At 44.9% G+C, this 25,116-nt stretch overlaps 1 protein-coding gene across 7 annotated transcripts in view; it reads left to right on the top strand.

Annotated features, from left to right (window-relative positions):
- ST3GAL6 (ST3 beta-galactoside alpha-2,3-sialyltransferase 6) overlaps positions 1 to 25,116 on the top strand; it is a 177,970-nt gene that overhangs the window by 113,740 nt on the left and 39,114 nt on the right. For 6 of the 7 annotated variants that reach the window (XR_012154502.2, XR_012154504.2, XM_073307840.2 and 3 more), the window contains 4 exons: positions 9,554 to 9,731; positions 10,059 to 10,149; positions 15,813 to 15,890; positions 24,471 to 24,574. Coding sequence is in view for 5 of the 7 variants with exons in the window: in XM_073307840.2 (XP_073163941.1) it covers positions 9,725 to 9,731; positions 10,059 to 10,149; positions 15,813 to 15,890; positions 24,471 to 24,574 (280 nt within the window). In the remaining 2 variants the exon portion in view is untranslated. The remainder of the gene's footprint in view (positions 1 to 9,553; positions 9,732 to 10,058; positions 10,150 to 15,812; positions 15,891 to 24,470; positions 24,575 to 25,116) is intronic. The other variant, XM_073307861.2, reaches the window with a different exon arrangement.

Below are 25,116 nucleotides of genomic sequence, written 5' to 3'. Positions count from 1 at the left end.
AATACGGTGCAAAGTGTTCCGTATCAGTTCTCTTGTTTTTGCTTTTCTATCTCAGAAGAGAGGGGTGCCAACAGACAAGCAGCCCATTTAACCACTGATCTTGCATGAAATGACAAAGTGTTAAACCATCCCTGATTTGATTAGGGACAAGCGTGGTTTGTTTTCTTTAAAGGTGTTGATGGGCCAAGGAGGGAGAGGGTCTTCTAAGATGAGAAGGTGCTAGTGTTAAGACTCTGTACTCTGCCTATGACACAAACTGAGCCAGCCATGGTGACTACTTGCTGGGTGCCAGACACCAGCTAAATTTCTTATTCAGAAAATCACGTTGCTTATGAAAATGAAGGCAGGTTGAGGGTGAGAAGAAGGGTTAGAATACATTTCCACTTAGCCTTGCATTCTTCACAAGGTGCTTTGAGCCCAAGGATATACCAGTCTGGGGTGAGTTACTGGCCTCAGAAGCAGCGTGGAGTAGGGAAGTGCAAATATGTGTAAAACAGGTGCTAATGCAGAAGTCTCCCTAAAGCCTTGGGACAAAATGAAACCATGATGGTGTTTGTCTGTGCAGGGCCCAGTTGGAGGTGCTTTGCTTTCCCTTATCTGAGCCGGCTGGCAGGCTGTGCTGATAGGGAGCAGAATGGTTGTGTTGGCTCTATATAACAGAGGGGGGCAAACTATGGCCCATGGGCCACATCCAGCCCGCGGGACCCTCCTGCCCGGCCTCTGAGCGCCTGGCTTGGGAGGCTCGCCCCCAGCCCTTCCCCTGCTGTTCTCCGTCCCCCGTAGCCTCAGCTCACTGTGCCGCCGGCACAATGCTCTGGGCACTGTGAGCTCCTGGGGCAGCGCAGCTGCAGAGCCCGGCCTGACCCGGTGCTCTGAGCTGTACGGTGGTGTGGCTGGCTCCAGCGCCGCCAGCCACCAGTGCTCCAGACAGCACAGGGAGCGGGGGTTGGGTAGGATAGGGGGCAGGGGAGTTTGGGGGATGGGGGCGTGGATAGGGGTCAGGGCAGTCAGAGGATGAGGAATGGGGATTTTATGGGGGCAGGGGTCCTGGGGGGGCAGTTAGGAAGGAGAGGGGGGGTTGGATGGGGTGGTGGGGGACAGTCAGGGGCAGGGGTTCCAGGGGCAGTCAGGGGACAGGGAGAAGGGCTGGTTGGATGGGGCAGAGGACCTGAGTTGGGGGGAGAGGGAGGAGTCAGGAATGAGAGGAGAGATTGGATGGGGCGGTGGGGGGGTCTGTGGGTGGTCAGGGGACATGGAGGGGTGGATGGGGCAGGGGTCCCGGGGGAGCTGTTGGGAGGGAAAAGCAGGGGGGGGTCAGATGGGGGTGGGGGCCGGGCCACGTCTGGCTGTTTGGGGAGGCACAGCCTCCCTTGACGGGCCCTCCATACAATTTTGGAAACCCGATGTGGCCCTCAGGCCAAAAAGTTTGCCTGCCCCTGCTCTATAAACACTATACTGTTGCAGTCCCTAATGTGATACCAACCTGATCCTGAAATAAAGGCAGGCCAGCCTTCAGATACTAAAAACAACTTACTGACCCTTCTGAGTGCCCCCAATGTACTGTGCAGCAATGCACAGCTAAACTGCTGGCTGCAATAGCAGGTGAAATACAGAACAACAAGATGTCAGTCTTGTCATCTACCACCTTCCCTGCTGAACACCACTGGTGGAGAATAAGTACTGGGGAAAATACCTGTTGCGAAGGAAATTCCAGCCCCCCTCCTCCCTGCTTCTGAAGCACTATGTTCTGTTCCTGGAGAACTACGTGGAAAAAATCCCCTACAGAAAGCTCACTCGCTGTGGGGAAATACATACTGTTTTCAATGGAGGCAGTGTCTGTGGGAGTGCATGGCTCATCCAGTAGTGTGCCAGCAAGAGGAGGTTTCAGCTTCTGCAAAGCAAACAAACAAAACCATCTCTTCCCCTATCATTCAGATGGATTGGACAGGAATACCCATACGTTATAAATTCTGTCCAGATCAGTGAATCTAACATAGGGGAAACTTTTTTTTTTTTTTTTTTTTTAACTTGTAATAGGAGCACTTTTGTTGCAACACACCAGCAGGAAACCAACGATCCCATTTTCACAGTAGACTCTCAATGCGGGCAGTCGTGGCTTAGTGTGGAAATCTTTGAAGCAGATTTAGAACGACTTGCCCATTTAGAAATATTATGTAAGTAAGTTGAACTAAGACACTATTGAACTGACCATGCACAGCTGGAGAACAAAACATTGTCCTAGTCCCAAACCCAGGAAATGGAGTGTTAATTCAGAAATGGTTCATGATGATATTCAATTCATTTCCCAGCCTCATTTAAACATATATATATTTTTTTTTAAAAAGAACGCTCTGTCTCTTGCTAAATCGATGTCAGAATGGCACTGAAAGCAAGGGAAAATGGCAAAAAAGGGGAAGAGAGTTCAGGACTAGGTAAATATAATAAAATAAGATTAGCAAGCTAAGGCCCTACCACAACTCTTTTGTGTAATGCCCATGACAGTATTTCCTTCCTGAAAAAGAGCAGAGATATCAAACTATGCAATGATATTTTGGAACAGATAGTAAACAATAGAAAAGGTCAGAATTAATGCAATGCACTAACTGAGCAGTATAAATATATTCTTTAAACCTACTCTACTGGGTATGTGTTTTGGCAGTTTATGAAGTTCTTTTTAAACATTAAGTTCTGGAATTAGCACTGCCTGTGTTTATCTTAATGAGCAGAAGGCCCACAGGAAATGTACTGCGGCGCCAACTACAGGAAAACAATATAAAGTTTTGTATTACAGTATTGCTACCTCAAGCAGTCAAAAATCATGAGTTGTGCCCCCCCCACCCCCAATTACCAGATTGGCTTAAATATCCATGAGATTAAAAAACAGCAACAACGAAAAAGTTTGGTTTTGTTTTTTGCAACTGGCTTTTGAACTTTTAGGGTGCACTCACTCCACATTTTCAGCTTTTCTCCACAACTATGAGGGCTGGAAGCTTACTTTGTTTTAAAGAAAGCTGAGATTCTCATGCAATCTCTTAATTGCTGCAGCTAGGATTTGAAGCAAAACACCAAATATCACAAGACTCGCCGTGAAATTGCGAGAGTTTGCAACACTGGTATTATTTATTTAAATTGCACCCAAAATCCGCTTCATAGAACTGATGAGGTAGAAGGCACAAGGAAGAAACCCCTGTGAGCCCTAAAGGCTTGTCTTCGCATACAGCACAACAGCGGCACAACTGCGCGGGTGCAGCTGTAGCACATTAGTGAAGATGCGACTACACCGGCAGAAGAGCTTCTCCCATTGGTGTAGTTGAGCGGTTCTCAAACTTTAGCGGCCCAAGTACCCCCATTTTGATTTAAATGTTTTCGTGGATCTCTAAGCCCCGCACTCAGCCCTAGGCCCCAACCCCACGCCACCCTTTCTCTCAAGGCCCCACCCCCTCTTCCCACCCCGCTCCACTTCTGCCCCCTCCCCACCTCTTTCTGCCCCCTCCCCTGAGCGCGCCCCACTCCCCCCTCCCTCCAGCGCCTGCTGCACCCTGCTGAACAGCTGTTCCCCAGTGTGCAGGAGCCTCTGGGAGGGAGGGGGAGGAGTTGGTCAGCGGGGCTCACGCGGGCCCTGGAGTACCCCAGTTTGAGAAATGCTGGTGTAGATAATCCACCTGAGAGGTGGTAGATATGTTGAAGAGAGAAGCCCTTCCACTGACACAGCACTGTCTACATGAGTGGTTAGGTTGGTATAGCTACGTTGCTCAGGGGTGTGGATTTTTCACACTCCTGAGTGACATAGTTATACTCATACAGGTTTGTAGTGTAGACTGGCCTAAGAGTTTATCATTTCTTAGACATGATGTGATGAGTAAGGGTAACAGGCAGTAGGGAGCAGAGGAAAGCTTGAGGAAGGAAAAGGGTGGCCATATCACATGGTTATTCAGTTTAGGTTTTGTAGCTGCTTCTGCACACGCTTATTATACAATGGAGTGACCACACCATACATGTAAATTATCATTATGAGAATGCTTGATAGGGCACACAATTGGTGTGAAGTTGTTGCACCCTGCCCTCAGGCGCTGTACTTATTGACACAGAAGAGTAAAGACTAATTGCAAATGAAAATATAGCCCCAGCAGGGATGCTGGTTCCCTATCCCAAGGAAAAAGGGTGGCTACACTGTTTACAAATACACCTCCTTACTAAGTATAGTGTGTGATCTATTCTGAGTATGTCTGTATTTGAAGCCAGTGGGAGCAGACTAAGGCCCTTGTGTTCAGAGCCGACATAGAGCAATCTTGGGTATCTGGATACTTTGTCACTTGAATATGTGGAAGGCTCTCCAAATATAGTAATAGAATCTGCTAGCTTAGTTTTCCTACATTTACACTGGGTAGTAGATAAAGTAAATTTGCAAAGGTTTATTTAGGCTCCTTATTAGAAATTCCCATGGTTCTCTCTTTACTTCAAAACCATATATCCAGTCACAGAAAATTACTCAGCAAAGGACTGTAAACAACTAATGCAAAGAATGTCTGACACTGGCTTATCACATTTCTTTTCCTTTTCTTGTAGGTATTTTTGAAGTGCTTGTGAAAGTTTGGACAGCACTATTTAAGCCCTCTGCTTACTCACCTATCACGAAGAGCAAGGCAGGTTGAACTCCCCAGGCCTAGAGATATCATGGGCCATTTTATCCTTGGCCTCTTTTATTATTAATCCTTTTTGTTAATTATTAATTATTAATCCTTTGTGTGTGTTGTGGCTACTTGTCTGATAGGAAACTGGGATGAAACCATCAACTAATTTCACATTAGCTAGCAAATAGCCTGTTCTCCAGCTTATAGCACTTCTAAATGCTCAGGTCTTAGTCCTGCTTTTGAGATATTTGGACATATGTTCATTTGTTTCTATGTAGCAGATAAACATGGTTTGTTATAGGTAGGAGTGTGTGTGTGTACATGGCTAGTAACTGATTGAATACGGTATTTGGAAGTGTATTGGTATTTCTGAAGGCAGGATCGTATTAGTGGAGGAATGGTGTCTTCTGAAAGTGGGTAGGTAAAACTGATACACAGTATTTCACTCTGATCCAGTTTGCAGCCACAATTAAAGGTTATACGAACTAAAAATGTGGTGGGCAAAGCCAAGTCTGCTTACATACCTCTGGTGTCCTCAGTGGATAAAACCCACTATTGGGAAAGGATAGCATGGTTTTCAATGTAATACAAATGATCCCTGCTCCTGTAGGTTCTCCCTTGTAACTTAATAGCAATGCCCCACTCACTGGAGCCTAGATCGTTACATCTTTTAATTCTGGTTCCATTTATCAAACCAGTCTCGGGGGGAGGACTTGAATTATGCAATGGATTTTTAAAGTCCCTTAAAAGAAAAAGTTACCTTGGGCAACTTCTGCTTTCAGTTATGTCAATACCACCTCATTGGCTCCAGGTGAGTAACCTAGGGATAAATGAGGGTAGAATGTCCCCAAATCTTCTTCATCGTTATCAGTTTGGTTTCTGATCATTCATAGCTCAAACCATTGTGCCCATACCATTCAGAGTCCCACTGAAGTGGCTCTTGATGCAAGCCAAGCCAAAGATAACTTGACATCTTTCATCTGATATAGGCAGCACACATTGGTTGCCTAACACTTTTTGCATCAAAACCCTCTGTCTTCAATTGCTTATTTTCTTGAAACCTTTGGGTCTGAAATTGTCCATGTCTGATGTTTGCTTTGTGTGTATTTATTGATTGATTGATTGATTGGGGAAGTAAAACCAGTAAATGCTGTCAATGTTAAAAATGCAACCTAATTTCTTCAGCAAATGAGGCAAGGATCCTATGGATAACAGCATAATTCACCGCACAAACTTCTCGCATCCTGTGGAAAAAACGGTATTTTAGCATGTGATTAAAGACTGTATCATAATGCATAATTCATAAAGGGGCAAGGTTAAGGTTGCATGAGCAATCTTTAATTCTGGCATTGTCTAACTTCTGAGTGCTTCACTGTGCAACCTTGGTGATGGTCTTTTAACATAGCTGTTCCATATGGAATTTCTATATAAATGAAAATAGTGACATTTTGTAAAATGCCTCTTGACTATGACTGACTTGTGTTCTTTTGTTTAGTAAATTTCTTTGCAAGGGTAAAGGGATACAAAGTAGTTATTAAAAACATAGATAAACATTTTCCAATGCTTAAAATCTAAACTGAAATATAGTTTATGAGCTGAGAATTCAACTTTTTTTTCTACTTAGAATTCATTAGTAGTACTAACAAAAGCGTTTAGGGGCTTATTTGCCTCTCATTTGCACTGCTTTTACACAGTTCTGATTCCACTAGGCCAGATCCTCAGCTGATATAAATTGGCATAGCTCCACTGAAGTCAATGAAATCAGTGAAGTCAGTGATTTGCTACTGCTGAAATCTGACCCATTGTCTTCAGCTGATTCACTCCTGATGTGCACTGATTGAAGTGGGAGGAGAATCAGGCTCTTAGTATTTGTTACTTACCAATGTATCATTATCTTCTGCTGTGTAGGTGGGAGGGTCAGAGAGTCTCTATTTTGATAGCTGTATCCCCGATAATGTCACGGCAAACCTGGTGGCTGAACTTTGTGACTTTGTCCTCACCCATAACTATTTCACATTTGGGGACAACGTATACCTTCAAATCAGCGGCACTGCTATGCGTACCCGCATGGTCCCAGAGTATGCCAACATTTTTATGGCTGACTTAGAACAACGCTTCCTCAGCTCTCGTCCCCTAATGCCCCTACTCTACTTGTGCTACATTAATGACATCTTCATCATCTGGACTCATGGGAAAGAAGCCCTTGAGGAATTCCACCATGATTTCAACAATTTCCATCCCACCATCAACCTCAGCCTGGTCCAGTCCACACAAGAGATCCACTTCCTGGACACTACAGTGCTAATAAGCGATGGTCACATAAACACCACCCGATACCGGAAACCTACTGACCGCTATGCTTACCTACATGCCTCCAGCTTTCATCCAGACCACACCACACGATCCATTGTCTACAGCCAAGCTCTACGATACAACTGCATTTGCTCCAACCCCTCAGACAGAGACAAACACCTACAAGATCTCTATCAAGCATTCTTACAACTACAGTACCCACCTGCTGAAGTGAAGAAACAGATTGACAGAGCCAGAAGAGTACCCAGAAGTCACCTACTACAGGACAGGCCCAACAAAGAAAATAACAGAACGCCACTAGCCGCACCTTCAGCCCCCAACTAAAACCTCTCCAACGCATCATCAAGGATCTACAACCTATCCTGAAGGACGACCCATCACTCTCACAGATCTTGGGAGACAGGCCAGTCCTTGCTTATAGACAGCCCCCCAACCTGAAGCAAATACTCACCAGCAACCACATACCACACAACGAAACCACTAACCCAGGAACCTATCCTTGCAACAAAGCCCGTTGCCAAGTTTGTCCACATATCTATTCAGGGGACACCATCACAGGGCCTAATCACATCAGCCACATTATCAGAGGCTCGTTCACCTGCACATCTACCAATGTGATATATACCATCATGTGCCAGCAATGCCCCTCTGCCATGTACATTGGTCAAACCGGACAGTCTCTACGTAAAAGAATAAATGGACACAAATCAGACGTCAAGAATTATAACATTTAGAAACCAGTTGGAGAACGCTTCAATCTCTTTGATCACTTGATTACAGACCTAAACGTCGCAATTCTTCAGCAAAAAAACTTCAGAAACAGACTCCAATGAGAGACTGCTGAATTGGAATTAATTTGCAAACTGGACACCATTAACTTAGGCTTGAATAAAGACTGGGAGTGGATGGGTCATTACACAAAGTAAAACTATTTCCTCATGTTTATCCCCATCACCACCACCACCGTTCCTCAGACGTTCTTGTCAACTGCTGGAAATGGCCCACCTTGATTATCACTACAAAAGGTTCCTCCCTCCCCCACCCCCCCGCTCTCCCGCTGGTAATAGCTCATCTTAAGTGATCACTCTCCTTACAGTGTGCATGATAAACACCCATTTTTTCATGTTCTGTGTGTATATAAATCTCCTCACTGTATTTTCCACTGAATGCATCCGATGAAGTAAGCTGTAGCTCATGAAACTTGTGCTCAAATAAATTTGTTAGTCTCTAAGGTGCCACAAGTACTCCATTTCTTTTTGTGGATACAGACTAACACGGCTGCTACTCTGAAACCTAACAAATCATTGTGTTCGTTTCCTTGCAAAAGAGTCCCATACCTGACATTCTGTACTCATATAAAGCATTGCTAACAAACAGGCTATGCTGGATATAGTTTCCTTGCAGCTTTAGAGAAGGGCTTGTGGAAATCAGAGTTTCACTTTGTACCCCTAAAATGGAAGAAGACTGGACTGTGGCAAAAAGCATGCAGTCTGGATTAAGTTAAAGGTGTGGAGGAGATGCTAGGGGAGGGTGATATGTGAGGGGTTGAGGTTGAAAGAGCAGTCTAGGCTAATAATACAATTCAAAACAATAAAGCAAGGCAATGTCGGGGGTGATCTCATGTCCTTCCTTTCTTTGAAATATAATTTGTTTATTGCATGAGTTCCTTACCTATGGATGCCATTACAAACCGTGGCTCCAATCCTGCAATCAGATCCATGAGGAAGGGTCTTGAACTCAATGGATTTCTGAGCAGGTGCATGGATCCTCCCTCAGGCTCAAGGCCTACATGTACTGTAATACTTTTGTCATTCAGCTTTCTGTGTGTTTTCATGCTGCAGTAATCTGGATATGGCAATAGGAAGTAGCAGTATAATGCATTAGTGTCATACAGTCACCTTTTTTATGTTTGTTATGAGTCAGGGAGATGTAATTCAGGTGTCTTAAAACTGTTAGGAAAACAAAAACAAACCAAGCCTAGTGCTGCTTAAAACAAGCCATAGGAGGATGTTCATAGAGTTACAAGGCCAAAGGCAGAGCACTTTCAGCTACCTGAGAAATATACCATTATGTGTATATTGGTGTAACTGATCTCTATTAGATTATGGTTCATTAGCATTAAATCTCTTTTTCAAAAACATGTAAAAAGCATGGGGGACACATATGCAAAATATCGGCCTACTAAGAATGACTTTTCATGGTAGAGGGAAAAGTGAAAATAATAGAAGAGTACATCTTTCTTTTGCAAATTTCCACATCGTTTTGTGGCCAAACAGCTATTTTCAGAGGGTTCAGTGGCAGACGACATACTGATAGCTGTTGAAAGGGCAGTGTGGTAATTTGAAGGATGGTTCATTTGAAACTGTCACTTTTCCTCTTCCACCACTTCCCTTGGTCTGGCCCAGCTGCTTTTTAATTTTGATTGTTTTCTTAAACCACTTAAATTAGGTGAAAACTTTAACTTCTATCTATTTATTTATTTATTTATTTATTAATCTTTTCCTGCTATTCTTCCCAAATTAAGTATGTGCTTGAGTGCTCTCCTGAACTTGGACCTAAGTTTTCCTCCTACCCATTTAAAATAATGAGTAGCATTCTTCTCTCCACAGTGCAGTCACTGTCCTGAACTGATGGAAGTTTGAGGACAGCTGTGACATCATTAAGAAGGCCGAAGAAGCCAATCCCAACATGCCTTTGGACATTCCATTGATCAAAGCCTGACTTCATTAAAACGTGATGGGGGAAAAAGAAAAAGGCAGTATCAATTAAAAGTTAGCAATATGACCGGTAGGTTTCTGAGATCATATCCTGGCCTATTTCAATGCCATTAAAGTATATTTGTTGAACTAAGCAAATCAATAAGTTTATACTATCACAGTGGAATATTCATGTTTATAAATGCAGAGGAACATAGCATTCAGTTGCTGTTACTGAACTCTTGAATCCCTAAACTTAAGGGACCCAGTAACCCTATTTGCAGATTTTAAGGCCTGAGGAACCATTTTGACTGAATTAAATGCAGTTAATAGTGATGATGACAGTTTGCACCATTCATCAAAATATGTTTGTGGAAATAAGTGTAAAACAAAAGTGTTTTATCTTATTGCATTTCAGGTCTGCCAGTCATGAAACGGATTCTGCTGGTGATTTTCCTGGCTGCTGCTGTTATGTATGGTATACTTCTGTGGAAGACAAATGTCTATTTGTAAGTTTAATTTCTGCTGGGATGATGGTGGGATCCATGAAGCGATTTAGGTATTACAATGCTCTGGCCTTGGCTACCCTTGCGAGTTACAGCGCAATAAAACTGCCCAGAGAACTGTACCTCACTCCCTGTCCACAATGACGAGGCATGTACAGCGTTGTGTCTCCGCAGCTACAGCGCTGCTGGTACTCCACCTCCCCAAGAGGATTAACAGCTGTTGCGCATTGGCTGAGATGCTCCAGTGTAAACGGGGAGTAACGTTATTACGCACTGATTGACCTCCGGAAACTCCCCATAACCCTTTTAACTGAAGCGTCCTCTCTTGTTTTGTTGTGAACTCTGGACGCGGAAGAGCCGTTTCAAAGCTCCGTTTCGGGGGGCTGCTTATCAAAAAAACAAGCACAGCTACTGTTTGCTTTGAATGAGTGAGAGGCAGGCAGGGGGGCTCCCTTGGAGTGCCAACAGCTAATGTTTGCTTGAAGAGAGAGGTGGGGGGTGGGGTTGGGATCCGTTTTGGGGAATGGCTGCTTATCTCGCCTATGAGAAAAAAAGAAATAGCTGCTGTTTGCTTTCAGTGAGTGAGAGAGAGAGAGAGAGGCGGGGTAGGGAGGGGGGTCTGTACTTAGAAGACAACTCGCTGACACACACTCAGCACCCCAAAACCCCACGCTCCCTGTCACACTCCACCCCACTCCCCCCATTGGAAAAGCACGTTTCGGCCACTTGAATGCTGGGATAGCTACCCATAATGCACTGCTCCCAATGCAACTGCAAATGCTGCAAACGTGGCCATGACAGTGCGCTGTCAGCTGTCAGTGTGGACAGACTGCAGCGCTTTCCGTACTCAGCTGTACGAAGGCAGGTTTAACTCACAGCGCTGTACATCTGTAAGTGTAGCCAAGGCCTTAGTGTCACAGCACCTAACTTTTAACTCTCCTAGAAAATCACAGGAACAACACTGTGATCTACAAAGTTTGAGTTAAGCATCTAGGTGCCCTTTACAATGAATGGGGGGAGATCCACAGAAGACTGCACGCTTGATGTCGAGTTGCCTAAGCTAGCCAATGGGAGATGCTGACCAAAAGGATGTGCTAAGCCCTGTCCCTCTCATGAAGATAGGCAACTCCCTGCAGCCTGGACATAGATGACTATTTCTTCTTGCAATCCATTAATAGGAACCCAGTATCTGGACTCAGGTGGCTTAGGTGATTTAATTGCTTCTTGCTGGAATGAGTTAGGTGCCTGCCTACTTCCAAACAAAAGGGCCAGAGGAGAAAGTGGTGGTGCCCACCTAAAAACATTTTGCCCAGTGGTTAAAGCACTTCCTGGGAAGTGGCAGAGAGACAGGTAAAAAATTAATAATCTGAATAAGTGTATGTCAAGCTATATAATTTCTTAAATGTGTATAGATATAGTGTATCCTCCTGGTTAATATAAAGAAGTAACAAATTGGGTGACTGGGCAACCCAAAATGGCAGATGAAATTCAATGTTGATAAATGCAAAGTAACACACATTGGAAAACATAATCCCAACTATACATATAAAATGATGGGGTCTAAATTAGCTGTTACCACTCAAGAAAGAGATCTTGGAGTCATTGTGGAAAGTTCTCTGAAAACATCCATTCAGTGTGCAGCGGCAGTCAAAAATGCGAACAGAATGCTGGGAATCATCAAGAAAGGGATAGATAATGAGACAGAAAATATCATATTGCCTCTATATAAATCAATGGTACACCCACAACTTGAATACTGCGTGCAGATCTGATTGCTCCAGCTCAAAAAAGATATATTGGAATTGGAAAAGGTATAGAAAAGGGCAACAAATGATTAGAGGTATGGAACAGCTTCTGTTTGAGGAGAGATTAATAAGACTGGGACTTTTCAGCTGGGAAAAGAGATGACTGAGGGGTGGATATGATAGAGGTCTAGAAAATCATGACTGGTGTGGAGAAAGAAAATAAGGAATTATTATTTACTCCTTCTCATAACACAAGAACTAGGGGTCACCAAATGAAATTAATAGGCAGCAGGTTTAAAATAAACAAAAGGAAGTATTTCTTCACACAAAGTGCAGTCAGTCTGTGCCAGAGGATGTTGTGAAGGCCAAGACTGTAACAGGGTTCAAAAAAGATCTAGATAAATTCATGGAGGATAGCTCCATCAATGGCTATTAGCCAAAATGAACAGAGATGTAAAACCATGCTCTGAAGCATCCCTAGCCTTTGTATGCCAGAAACTGGGAATGGGCGACGGGGGATGGACCCATAGGCGCCAACTTCTCCTGGTGCTGGTGGGTGCTCGTGGCCCCTCTGCCCCAAGCCCACCCCTGCCCTGCCCCCTCCCGCCCATGCCCTGGTCCTATTCCAACCCCTTCCCCAAATCCTGGCCCTACCTCTTCCACACCTCCTCCCCTGAGTGCGCCGCGTTCCTGCTCCCCCCCCACCCCCAGCATGTTACACCGCAAAACAGCTGTTTCACTGCAGCAAGCACTGGGAGGAGAAGCGGGGATGGTGTGCTCAGGGGAGGAGGTAGAGGCGAGCTGGGGTGGGGGGCGGGGCAGGGAGCTTGGTTGCCGGTGGGTGCAGAGCACCCACCAATTTTTCCCCATGGGTGCTCCAGCCCCGAAGCACCCATGGAGCCTGTGCCTATGCATGGATCACTTGATGATTACCTGTTCTGTTCATTCCCTCTGAAACACCTGGCATTGGCCACTATCGGAAGACAGGATACTGGGCTAGATGGACCTTTGGTCTGACCCAGTATGGATGTTCTTATGTTCTTAAATTTAGTGTAAATGCTCTATTTAGTTGCAAATCAAAAAAATGTTTTAATAGTTACCAACTAATGAAAATCAACCGTTAATGGAAAATAACTAAGAAGTACACATGCAAAATAAGATTTAAATCAATTATTTTAATCAAGTTTCCTGCTTGCTGATTTAAAGCATGATTAAAACTGGTGATCTAAATCACTTTGACTTAAATCAATCCACCTTGATTTAAAGACACTTCCTTCTGAAGGATTAGATTTGATGGTCTTTAGTTTCCACCTACATTAAACACTATTACGTGTCATTTTGTCACAAATAAGGCCAAAGTGTCAAAGCCTGAAGAGCTGCCTACATGTGAAAAACTCACACAGTGTACAAACACCTCAGGTAACTGGGTGCATGAGTTTATTGTGGAAGCAAACACCTATAATTAAGTTTCAAGCACAAATGTGGGTGTGCGCTCCAGAACTGTGGCCGCACATAGCCTTCCACTTCTATTTAAGTCTGATCTGGCAGATGGTGTTTATGTGGTTTGTGCTATAAAACCATGAACTCAGTGGTTAATATTTTTTTTTAAACCCAGTTAGTATTTCCCTTAGTTTGGTTTGTCAGAAGTGCTAGAAGTGCTATGTGACAACTTGAAGTCAGAACATCATTTTGCATTTGATTATGCAAGTGTAAATGGGTGCCTGCTCCTAACACAGCACACACACAACAGATATTGCAGAAAGTGAACCCCACTTTCATTCCTGGGCTTTGCCTTCTTAAATAAACTAAGGCAGAAATGTGCTTATGAATGTAAACATTAGGCCTGAACCCACAAAGATATTTAGGTGCCTAAGTCCCATTTTTAAGCACCACTGTGCTCCACAAAACCCACTCTTTGCTGCTGCCTAACCCTGTAGGCACCTAAACTCATTTGGTGCATAAGATTTGCAGTAAAAGTTCTTTAGACACCCATGTTTCTATCTCTGAGCATGCACACTGCTGCTTCACTCTAGGCATCCGGACGCCTCTCTCCCACTTACGATCCAGTATGACCCACAAACAAGGGGAAGACAGGTGGCAGAACGCCTATCTAGCCGGCCAGACCTGAACTGATAAGCATGCTCAGAGACCACCTAGCTCTATATCAAACTGTGGCGGTTCAGTGATGAGGCGGAACACAGCTTTATGCAAGCAGACAGGCTGGTCAGCGGAGATGGGCTGTTCTGCCCCCCCGCCTTCCACCTTCTCCTTTTATTATATTTCTCCCCCTAAGCATTACACACTGCTACACAAAGGAATGTATGACGTTAATTCATATACTTAGTTACCATCCTCTATCTACTACAATCCTGGTTCTCAGGCCTTGAGCCCAGGCTAAAAAAGCCTCCCACAGTTGCTGTCCAAACAATCAAGTTCTCATGGTTCATATCTAGCCCTTGTCCTTGGATAGAGCAATGTGTGCATTGCTTCTAGGAAACAGTCAGGGTGTGCCCCGCCTGTTTCCAGGTGGAATAGCTAAACATTAACCCTTCACCAAACAATTTGAGGAAGGGGAAAGGACCTCCCAGTCCAGTGGTTAGTTACTCACCCAAAATGTGGGAGACCCCTGCTTCAAGTCCCCCCACTGCCTGATAAAGAGTGGGGATTTGAACAGGGGTCTGTCTGTGTTGCCTCTCAGGTGAGTGTTCTAACCACTGGGCTGTGGACAATTCTGATGTGAATCTTCCCAATCTCTCCTGTTTGAAGTTGTTCCACTGTAAGGAAATAATTTAAATATTAATTGGGCTAGAGAGAGACTCACTCTGTAATCCAGTGGCTCTAGACCACTCACCTGAGAGATGTCAGATCCTTGTTCAAATCCCTTGTTTTTATCAGGCAGAGTGGGGAGATTTGAACCAGGCGTCTTCCACATCCCAGATGAGTACCCTAATCACTGAGCTAAAGGAAGAAAGCGCGGTCCTCTCCTCCCTCCATTTTACATGGACTTGGTCAGATGCTTAATTCATTCTCTCAAGAAATGTCTTAGGCATGTAAGCCACCGAACTCCAGAAGAGGGTTTCCCAGTTGTTGATCACTAGCAGAGATAGGCGCCTCCCTGCAGCCTGGATTTAGTTGCCTATCTCCAGGAGAGGAGGAGGGCTAGGACACACTCTCTTGTCAGCATCTCCCATTGACTAGCTGAGGTGGCACCACGCCTAGCATGTTGGCTTATGTGGAATGCATTCTAAGACACCTATCTCTCCCCATTCATTGTATAGGGAGCCGAGGTGCCTAGCTTGCATTTTATGGATCCCATTGTTCCGGTGATTTATTTTTTTTTTCTAGACACCTAAAAGTTAGGCATTGCAATGCTCAGTATTGCAAATGCCTAAGCCCTTTCATGGATCCAGGCCTTCTCTCTCAAGCTTTATTCTGAATGGGCTGATTTCTCCATGCAGGATTTCCTCCTCCCCTCCCCATGCACTCTATCTTCTCACAGAAGAACTCAATGTTTATGTTTTTAAGTAGAACTAGTAAGACCCCACTTGGTGTGGCTATCAGGGTGAGTGAGCAAAAAGAGTTATGTATCTCCACGCAGGGCCCTAACACCTGATCTCCAGTTGTAGCAGTTTTAATAACTACTAGGTAATGAAGATAGGTATCTTGGAGCAGCACTGAATGATAAAAATCTTACCAGTAAGAAGCATGGTATTAACTAGTAAAATTAATGTGAAAGCAATCAGAAGATTTACTTGCAAACCTTTATTTGGTCCTACATTTGTGTTTTATTCATTGGTGGGATCTATTGACATCAGTAGAACTAAAAATCAATGCATTGAACATGATTGTCAAAGTTTCCCACCCTGTCACTGCCGCCTCCTTTAGTTGCCTGTTCAATTTATATTAATTCTTTTCTTTTAGGCTGCCGCCTACAGCTATACGAAGAAAAACTGGACTAGAAACGTGTAAATTGGAGCCACCATTTGCGTCTTTATTGAAGTAAGTCCAAATGAGGATGCGCTAACTGAAGAGAGATTTTAGTTATCAACACATTTTGACCATTAATATTTTTCATCTTAACTACCCGATCAGATGTGACCCTCAGGGTCAGTTTCCTGAGTATGCATGAGCTGCTTTGTGCCACTCTGTCCACACAGAGTGGCTGTGTGGTCACTTTACATCACCAGGGCAGCACAAAGCAGCCAGAACATACTTATGAATCTGTAGTGAATAAAAAATTATATTTAATTATTTAATAATAGTGAATTTATTTCCATAATGGAGACACACAATATAACCGCTTTTCATGCTTGTACAGTAAATAAAGCCCTTGTTTCTAGAACTCAGTCATTCAGGGGCTTCCTCTGATTTTTCAGGGATCTGTGCTTCCACAGTTGCTTTCAGCATCTCTAAAAATCAAGCTATGAAACTGTAAACCTATCACACGCCAATCAATAGGCTAAAGCCACGGGTCCGATTCTACCTTCACTGAAGGCAGTGCGGTTGCATGGCTATAACTGAGGAGACAGAATTTTACTTGGGATGTTACTCAGACAGTAATCCAGGGAGATTTTTGTGCATTTAGGGCCTGATCCAAAGCTCACTGAAGTTAGGGGGAATATCACTGTTGACTTGAGTGGGTATTGATATGGGCTCTAAAAGCCCAACATTTGGAGGTGCTTTCTTAACATTCTGTGGCAATACCTACAACTCAGTGGAATTGTGTCTAGTTCAAAGGCCAAAAAATGTGCTCATCCAATCAGGAAACAGGATTAGTTACATGGTATTATTTCTATCTACCACAGCTCAAATTTGTGAAAATGGACTTGAGTACACATGGTGAATGGTCTGATCAATCCATAGAGTTAAGAATGAAATAAAATTTGTTGGGTAAATTTTGAATAACAAATACATTTGGGGAAATTATCTGCCTACGGACACCATATGCATAGAAAATACTGGATGAATTTAATCTAAACGATAAATCTCAGCTCAATTTAGGACTGAATGAATAAGGACCTCAAGACTCGGCTGTATGTTTCTGTTTAGTTTGTTTTTTAATGGAAGTATACTTTTATTCTTGAAACTCACATCACATTGAAGATGGAGCTCCAACTTATTCTGGAAATCAATGCATCAAATGAGTCAAAATTAATTCCACCTTTAATGAAATATGTGAGTTTTAATGTCTGTATTTCCATGAACTAAAAAAGTGGGTTACTGATGGTTTACTTTCCATCTCTCCTTGGTGCACAAGGAATGTTTGATTAGCCTCATCCTCAGGCATAACACAACAGCTTCTACTCCATTTAAGGAAGCAAAAGTGCAGGTATTCTGGTTTTATTGTAATTTGAGAGGTAAAAGGGAAGAAGAATTAAATTACTCCTCAGAGAATTCTGCACCAAAAAATTAAAGGTTATGCGCAGAATATTTTAAACTTCTGCAAAATTCTGCAAATTTTATTTGTCAATAAATAAATGTGGCTCCAGCATGGCAGTGAGGAGCACAGGCCACTGGCTGCACTGAAGTGGGAGATCACCCTGAAGCCCCCATCTCCCCCGGTACAGGGACTAGGCAGTGAGGCTGCACCTGACCCTGACATGGTGCAAGGGCTGGGCCTGCCCCAGAAACACCCCAGGGCCCTGCCCCTCTGTGCCAGGTGCACCAAGTGTGGCTGGGCAGGCTCAGCCCAGCAGAATCCAAGTGTGGAGGGGCTTAGAGTGGGGGGATCCAGGTGTGGGGTGAGAGGTTTCTGTGTGGGACAATCTGGGTGCAGGGGGCTCAGTGGGAGATCTGGATGCACAGGGACTCATTGTGGGGTTCTGGGTGGAGGGGCAATGGGACTATGCAGGGGATCCAGGTGAAGGTGGTTGGGGCTCAGCAGAGGGGGTCTGGGTGTGGGGGGCTCTGTGGAGAGGTCAGGTGCTGGGGGAGTGGGGCTTGACGGGGTGGGTCTCCAGGTGCAGCTGCTTGGGGATCAGTGAGGTGGGGGTCTGAGTGTGGGGGGCTCGTCGGAGGGATCCATGTGTAGGGGGGTAGGGCTTGTCAGGGTGAGGGTTTGATGGGCCTGCGTAATGGGGGAGCCCCAGCTGCTGCCAAGGGGACGCTACATGCCAGGCTCCTGCTTCTCCCCACGATTCCCCTATCCCCTTTTCTTCTCCATCTCCCTCCCTTCACTCCCACATTCCCCTCCCCCGCTCTATTCCACCCCCACCCCTTCCTGACCCACTGCCTCTTCCCCCTCTACCCCCTCACCTCTCCTTCCCTAGACCCACTGCCTGCACTCACTGTTGTGGCTTCCCTTTGCTTCCCTGCTGTTTTCTGCAGGGAAGCACAGGAATTCGGGGGGTTGGGGGGTGTCAGAGGTGTTTTCTGCAGGTGTGCAGTCACGCAGAATTCCCCTAGGAGTAGAATTAGGATGCTGAGCCAGATCCTGGGCTGGGGTAAATTATCATAGCTCCACTTTGGAGCTGATTTACAAGGGCCAGATCCTCCACTTATGTCACTTGTTAGATTGGAGGGATGAAAAGATTTTTTAACCTTATGGAACTAGGCACTGGAAAGAAACCAGGTGCATTCACATCACAGAGTGAAGAATTAAGGTCCACTTTGGAGGGAGTAAGCTCCATCTGCCCCCGAACAGTAGAGCTTATTACTAAAGCGACGACATAATATTGACTTGTAGGGTTTGGTATCATATCCAGGTTGGTCTCTTTATTTCAGATAAAATAACTTATATCCATAGTTTTCTTTTGTTGTTAGTATACTGTCAAATGCTTTATTAACATTAAAAATATTTGATGTTTGTTTTAGGAAGTAGCAATATTGACTCATTAAACAATGATGGAAGTATTTATTCTGCAGAACATAAAAGCAAGCCCTGAACTAACAAGTCCCAACGAACACTGCTCTGCCTATGTGTCCTTACAGCTGTTACACTAGGCTCCCTCCTTATGACAATATTCACCAATCATTTCTCCATTGTCATTTTAATGCTTTGTTGCTCTTTGAATGATGGTCCCTGTTGCGTTCCACTGAGGGTTTATGCATGCGCCTAGAGCCGGAGAATTTGAAGGTTGAATGGTCCGCTCATTCACCCTTGCTTCGCTTCATGGTTTCCTCCAAGGTGATAAAGGGCAGGGTGGACTGACCGTGCCTCCAGTTTCTTCTCATTGCTGTATGGTCCAGGTCAGAGCTGCTAGTGTTTTGTAGTCTGCGATGCACTTAAATAAATAAACAAACAGTTTTACAATTGCATATTGTTAGTTTTATTCTGGTTTTTGCTGTTTTTAGTGTAGTTTAGTGTATAGTCATCATTTCTAAGAGATAAGAGACTTTGGGGAATCCACTTACCAGTGCCGTACCCACGCCACACCCATGCCTAGGTATTGGATTATGCTGAAGATGACTGGGTTCAAGATCTGCGCCTCCTTTCCATGTTTCTTCTCAGTTAGCAACAAGCACCAATACTGCCTCTACTTACTGCTTGGGAGAAGCCCACATTTCATCAAGGTGCAGTATCTGCCTGTCCTTCCCAAGCCATACCTGGTTCTCTGCCTCAAGAAGCACCTCATGGAGGTTGCCATGAGGTTACAGTCAGATCCAGGCTGGGGAACGCCCCCCGTGCATCGGCCTGAGAATCCTAGGAGCATGCCTCTGACCATGAAGGCTGAGTCTTGTTTCGATGGTACCAGTATTACGGACCCCATGCTGGGGCCTTGTCAGAAGGCAAGGAAGCATGCACATAAGCATGGCATGGTAAGTCTTCCTCCATGCCCCTAAGGATGATGCATCTTACATGAGTTCCAGCCATGGAGAAATGGTGTGTTCCAAGGCTTGCAAGCAAGACAAGAAATCACACAGATCAGTGGTACCAAGCACTGAGCCACGCATGCCTTCCAAGTCGGCTCCCCTTAACTCAAGGGAACCGTCGATTTCAAGACAGTCCTCTGCTCCGGTTCTGGCTACAGGGAGGTTGGAAATGACGCCAGAGCAACATGAACTCTTCGCCCTGGGGGAACCAAGATCTCCATTCCTTACTCTGCTGCCTGTGCCTATTGAGGTACGATCTCCAACCCAGGGCTTACGTCAGTCAACTTACACTTCCACCTATTTGCCTACAGTTTATATGGTCCACCAGCTCCAATGGTACCAACATGGGAACTGGGATCCGAGTTTTCATCATTGGAGGATTCAGATGAAGTGCAAAGGCCACTCATCTCCTACCACCAATACAAGTGTCCTAAGGGACCACCAGCTTCGTGGCGGTACCCTACTTTCCCGCAACAGAGGAGCCATTGGTATCTCACTCCATGGGGCTCTCTGCAGCATCCGCCGGATGCATCCTGTTGGCCATATTGGGGGTCCTGGCCTCAGTGTCCTCCTTTGTAGCCTTCCCATTCAGCAAGAGAGGGTTCACCCCTATCCCTGCTTGGGGCACCCTCAAGTAGGTGTTTGGAAACAGTTTTGGAGGATGAGCCACTCAGGCCAGTTCTGACAGTATTGAATAGGAATGATTCCCTTCATCCTCTCCAGATGCTGCTGTGACCTCAGCTTCTCCCACACCTGCCAGTTCCAGGATTTCCTACACAGGGTGTCTGAGGACCTTCATATTCTACTGGAAGAGGTACAAGACAAGAAGCATTAGCTTCCGGACATCCTTCATGCCTTGGTACTGGCAGAATTGCTCTACCAATCAATGATGCCATTCTTCAGCTGGCTCGAACTGTTTGGCATACCCTGACCATTTACACACCTAACCCAAAGGGGGCAGAAAAAAGGTATTACGTACCAGATAAGAGGTCTGGGTTTTTATTCTCCCACCTCCCACTCAATTCCCTCATGATCCAAGTGACAATGGAACGGGCCAAGTGGCAGCACCCACTCTCCACTCCGGCAGACAAGGAGGCCAATGGCTGGACCTTTTGGGTTGCAACGTTTTCTCGTTGGCTAGCCTCCTATTTTGGATCTCGAACGACCAGGTCTTATTGGCCAAATATGATTTTCTCAGTAAATTGGAGAACTTTACTGGCAAAGATTGAGCCCATTACCAGGCTATCCTGGATGAGGGCAAACTTGTCACAGATGGAACAGACGTCAAGAACAGCGCTTCAATCTGCTGTAAATGCAGTGGATATCTCTTCGCGCACAATGGCTATGGAAATGGTTGTGCAGAGAGAATTGTGGCTGCATTCATCTGATTTCCCCAGGGAGGTACAAAATACCATAGAGGACCTCCCTTTCAATGAGTCTCCCCTGTTTTTAACCAGAATTCTAACAGTTCCCTTCATTTCCTCAAGGATTCCAGAGCCATGTTACGATCTCTGGGTATCTATACCCCTGCGCCCAAAAGAAAATTCTACCACCTGCACAATGGCTCAGGACTCCCCAGTTTTTCCACCAACAACCCTATAAACCACCTTGCAAGTGACAGAAGACCCAGAGATCCCGTCCTCCGGGACCATCTTCACAGCCGTCAGCATCACATGCTCATTTCTCTCAGAAGCGATACTTCTGAATGCACCTAGAGAGCCACCAACCACCATGCCTCCTGCCATGCACCTGACCTACCCTCTTCGGGGTGGTCTAGCACTCTTTTTACCAGCTTGGAGTGCAATAACAGATGTGGGTCCTGGATGATGTTCAACATGACTATAAAATCGAGTTCACAAAGCTACCTCATCCACATCCCCTTCCCCAATCCCCCGTCAGGGACCACACCCATGACAGCACACTCACTCTAGAGGTAGACTCTTGACTGCGGAGAGGACTGATAGAACACATTCCTCTGAACTATCAGAGCATGGGGTTCTATTCCACTTACTTCTGGTACCCAAGAAGGATGGGTGGAGACCAATCCTGGACCTCCACCATCTCAGTTGCTTCGTCTGCAAACCCAAATTTCATATATTCACCTTAGCAGCCATCATGCTGGCACTAGAAAGAGAAAGAGGCATGTGGTTTATGGCTCTTGATATGTAGGATGCCTATTTTCACATAGACATCCATCCAACCCACAGAAGGTTCTTGGGATCACGGTAGGCCCTCAGCACTTCCATTATCAGATCCTACCATTTGGACTTACTATTGCTCCATGGGTCTTCACCAAAGTTTTCTCTGTGGTAGTGGCCCACCTCTGGCCTCAGATCTGTCCACCATTGGAGGAAAGAGAGCACTTTGGGGGATTGTCAGCAGAAAGTCCATGGTATGTCACTTGAGTGAATAGACTCTCTGGAGCCACAGCTGAAGACAGTGAAAGTGGTGGCCAAGGAGGGATAGGCAAGTCCTGACCAGAACAGAAGGACTGTTAACTAATTGGGCGACAAGTTCCTGCAGGATCTGGAATCTGTCCCTTGGCAGGTAGGCTCATGCTGAGACCATGTTGATAAAGGTCCCTATGAAATCCAGGGACTGTGTGGGCACCAAAGTTGATTTTTCGACATTTACACTTGCACCCAGGGAGAAAATGAGTCTGAGTAACATGGAGGTCGAGGCTTGAGCCACATCTCTTGATCACGCTGCTAGTAGCCAGGCGTCAAGATAGGGGACTATAAGGACCCCATGTGCTAGATGTGGGCTTCTGGACAATGCTGTGAAGATGGTAAACTTTATAAAAGCTCATCCCTTGAATTCCTAAATCTTTTCCACTCTGTTATGAGATGTGGAATGAGCATGTCAATCTATCGCTCCACATGGAGGTTCGATGGCTGTCATGAGGTTAGGCCATGGCAAGTTTCTTGGAACTTCACTCTGAGATCAAGGTATTCTTTACAGACCACTCATTCCCTCTCTCTCACTATCTGCATGATTCAGTCTGGCTTTCACAATTGGGATACTTGTCATATACTCTCGTCTGAATGATCTAAATCTAGGACTTCAAAGGCTGTTGGGTTGGAGTTATGGAATCACTGATAGGATCACCTATTTGAAGTCGATGATGGAAAAAAAGCTGGAATTCTGGGCTCACTGAGTGGAGGAAAACAACACTGACATTTTCCCAAACATGCATGAATTCCTGACAACAAATGAATTACAGTTGCAGGACAGTGTTAAAGCTTGGGAGTCACCTAATTGGAATTGATACGAGCAATCACTCGAAGAAAAAATGGTTACTCACCTTCTCATAACTGTTCTTCGAGATGTGTTGCTCATATCCATTCCAAAACTGCCCGCCTTCCCCTCTGTCGGAGTAACCGGCAAGAAGTAACTGAGGAGGCGCCAGGTCAGCAGGGTCATATATTGAGTGCCATGGAGGTGCCACTCCAGGGGGCTCCACAGCCGACCCGATGGGTGCTGCTAGGGGAAAAACTTTCTGACCACTATGCACGCAGTGCGCACACACCTAATTGAAATGGATATGAGCCACACATCTCGAAGAAAAACAGTTACGAGAAGAGGAGTAACCATTTTTTCTTCAAGATGTGTGGTCTCTATCTGTATTCCAGTTCCACCCTCCATCTCCTCTACTGTGGATCTGTTTGATTTGCAGTGGAGAAGGAACCGGAGCATGGTGGATCCAGCCAGCCCTTTATCGCCTCGAAGGAAACTATGAGGTGAAGCAATGGCACATGCATGGACCAACGGACACTACTACTTTCAAATTCTCCAGCTTTGGACACGTGGTGCTCATGCGTAAACCCTCAGTGGAATACAGATAGGGACCACATATCTCAAAGAACCTCCAGTTACAGGTAAGTAACCTCCTCATCTAAGGCCTGATCCTACAAGCTGCAGAGTATCTTCTGTGAGGTGCTGCATGTCCTCAGTTCTTACTGAAGTCAAATCACATGCATGCTCAAATCACTTCCATGCACATGAAGGGACATTGTGCATGGAAGTCAATGGAAGGTGAAGGTATTCAGCGCTTTATAGGTTTGGATTTACCGGTTGTATGTTTGTTTGACTTGATTTGGCAACTTATTCCACACAGTTCCTTCCTTTGTGTGATATAATCCTGCTAAACAGCTATTGAGGAGCCTCTGAACGAGCAGATAACCTGTCTCCTCTGTTCAGGTTCTGACACAGTGCCACTCACAATGGAATCTGAGCACCTTCCAAACGTATTAAAGAGAACACAAGGAGATCTCTTCAGAGCAGAGCATCTGGTTAAACTCTGAGAAATCCCTCTCATGTAATTTTTTAAAAACCTTCATTAGATCTCCTCTATTTTGCCTCCAGTGTGAATAAGAGTTTTTAATTTTCAAACCAAAGTTAATTGTGGTTGTCGTAGCATATTGCAGACTCTCTCAAACTTGGGGTTAGTTATCTGCTGGTGTGAAGGGGCACAGCTGTATGGATTTCAATGGGTCTGAGTCAGTTTACACCAGCAGAGAATCTGTCCCTCTGACTTTCTTTCTGTTTGAACTTCTGATACTGTTACATTGTAAAACATTTTTCCCCATTCCAGGGGCTGTGCTGTTTCCATGCCTTTATTAGTCTCTCTAAAAAACTGATAGCATGCTATTTAAAGTATGATTTAAAAGGTTTTGAAAGTGATTGCTGGCATTGTTGGTTGATTCAAATGGGCATGTGTGTTGTATTAAAATTACTTTCTGTTCTCCCCTCCCACCCTTCTCTTAGAGGTCAGCAAATATATCCATTCCTATGTGTTAATGACTTCATGAAAGTAGCACTGTCCAATGGAAATGATAAGATTGAGTTACCTTATGGAATAAAGAGAGCAGGTAAGTATTTATTAGGGATGTGTACAGTATTAAATGTAAGCTATATCAATGGGTATATCTACACTGCACACTAAGCCTAGATCTGTGGGACCCAGGCTTGTGAACACCAGTGTTTCCACGCCTGTACTTGAGTGTCCACATTGCATTGTACACCTGGGTTTACAGTTGATGACCTGGGTCTCACAGCGGTGCTAACATGTCCATACCACATTATGCAGACCTTCTGACTTGGGTCTGCAGCTTGACTATATCCACACCGCAAAGTGACAGGGCTTGGACCCAAGTCTGGCTCTGACATACCCCCTAGCAGGATCTTAGGACCTGGGTCCTGAGTGCTTGCTGACCTGAATCAGACTGATTTGTGTGTGGAGGGAAGTGGGGCTTGGACTCAAACTTGAGTCAGAGTCCAGGCTTAGTGTGCAGTGTGGACATCCTTAGCATCAATTATTAAATGGATCTTTACTTTTTTTTATTCAGGTACAGTACTATATAATATATATACACACTACTATTGTTAGAGAAGCAGTATGTGGACAAGGGTG

This window comes from Lepidochelys kempii, chromosome 1, assembly GCF_965140285.1.
Source record: "Lepidochelys kempii isolate rLepKem1 chromosome 1, rLepKem1.hap1, whole genome shotgun sequence".
Taxonomy (NCBI): Eukaryota; Metazoa; Chordata; order Testudines; family Cheloniidae; genus Lepidochelys; species Lepidochelys kempii.
Note: the sequence above shows the minus strand (reverse complement) of the source record. Positions and strands in the feature narration are given on the sequence as shown.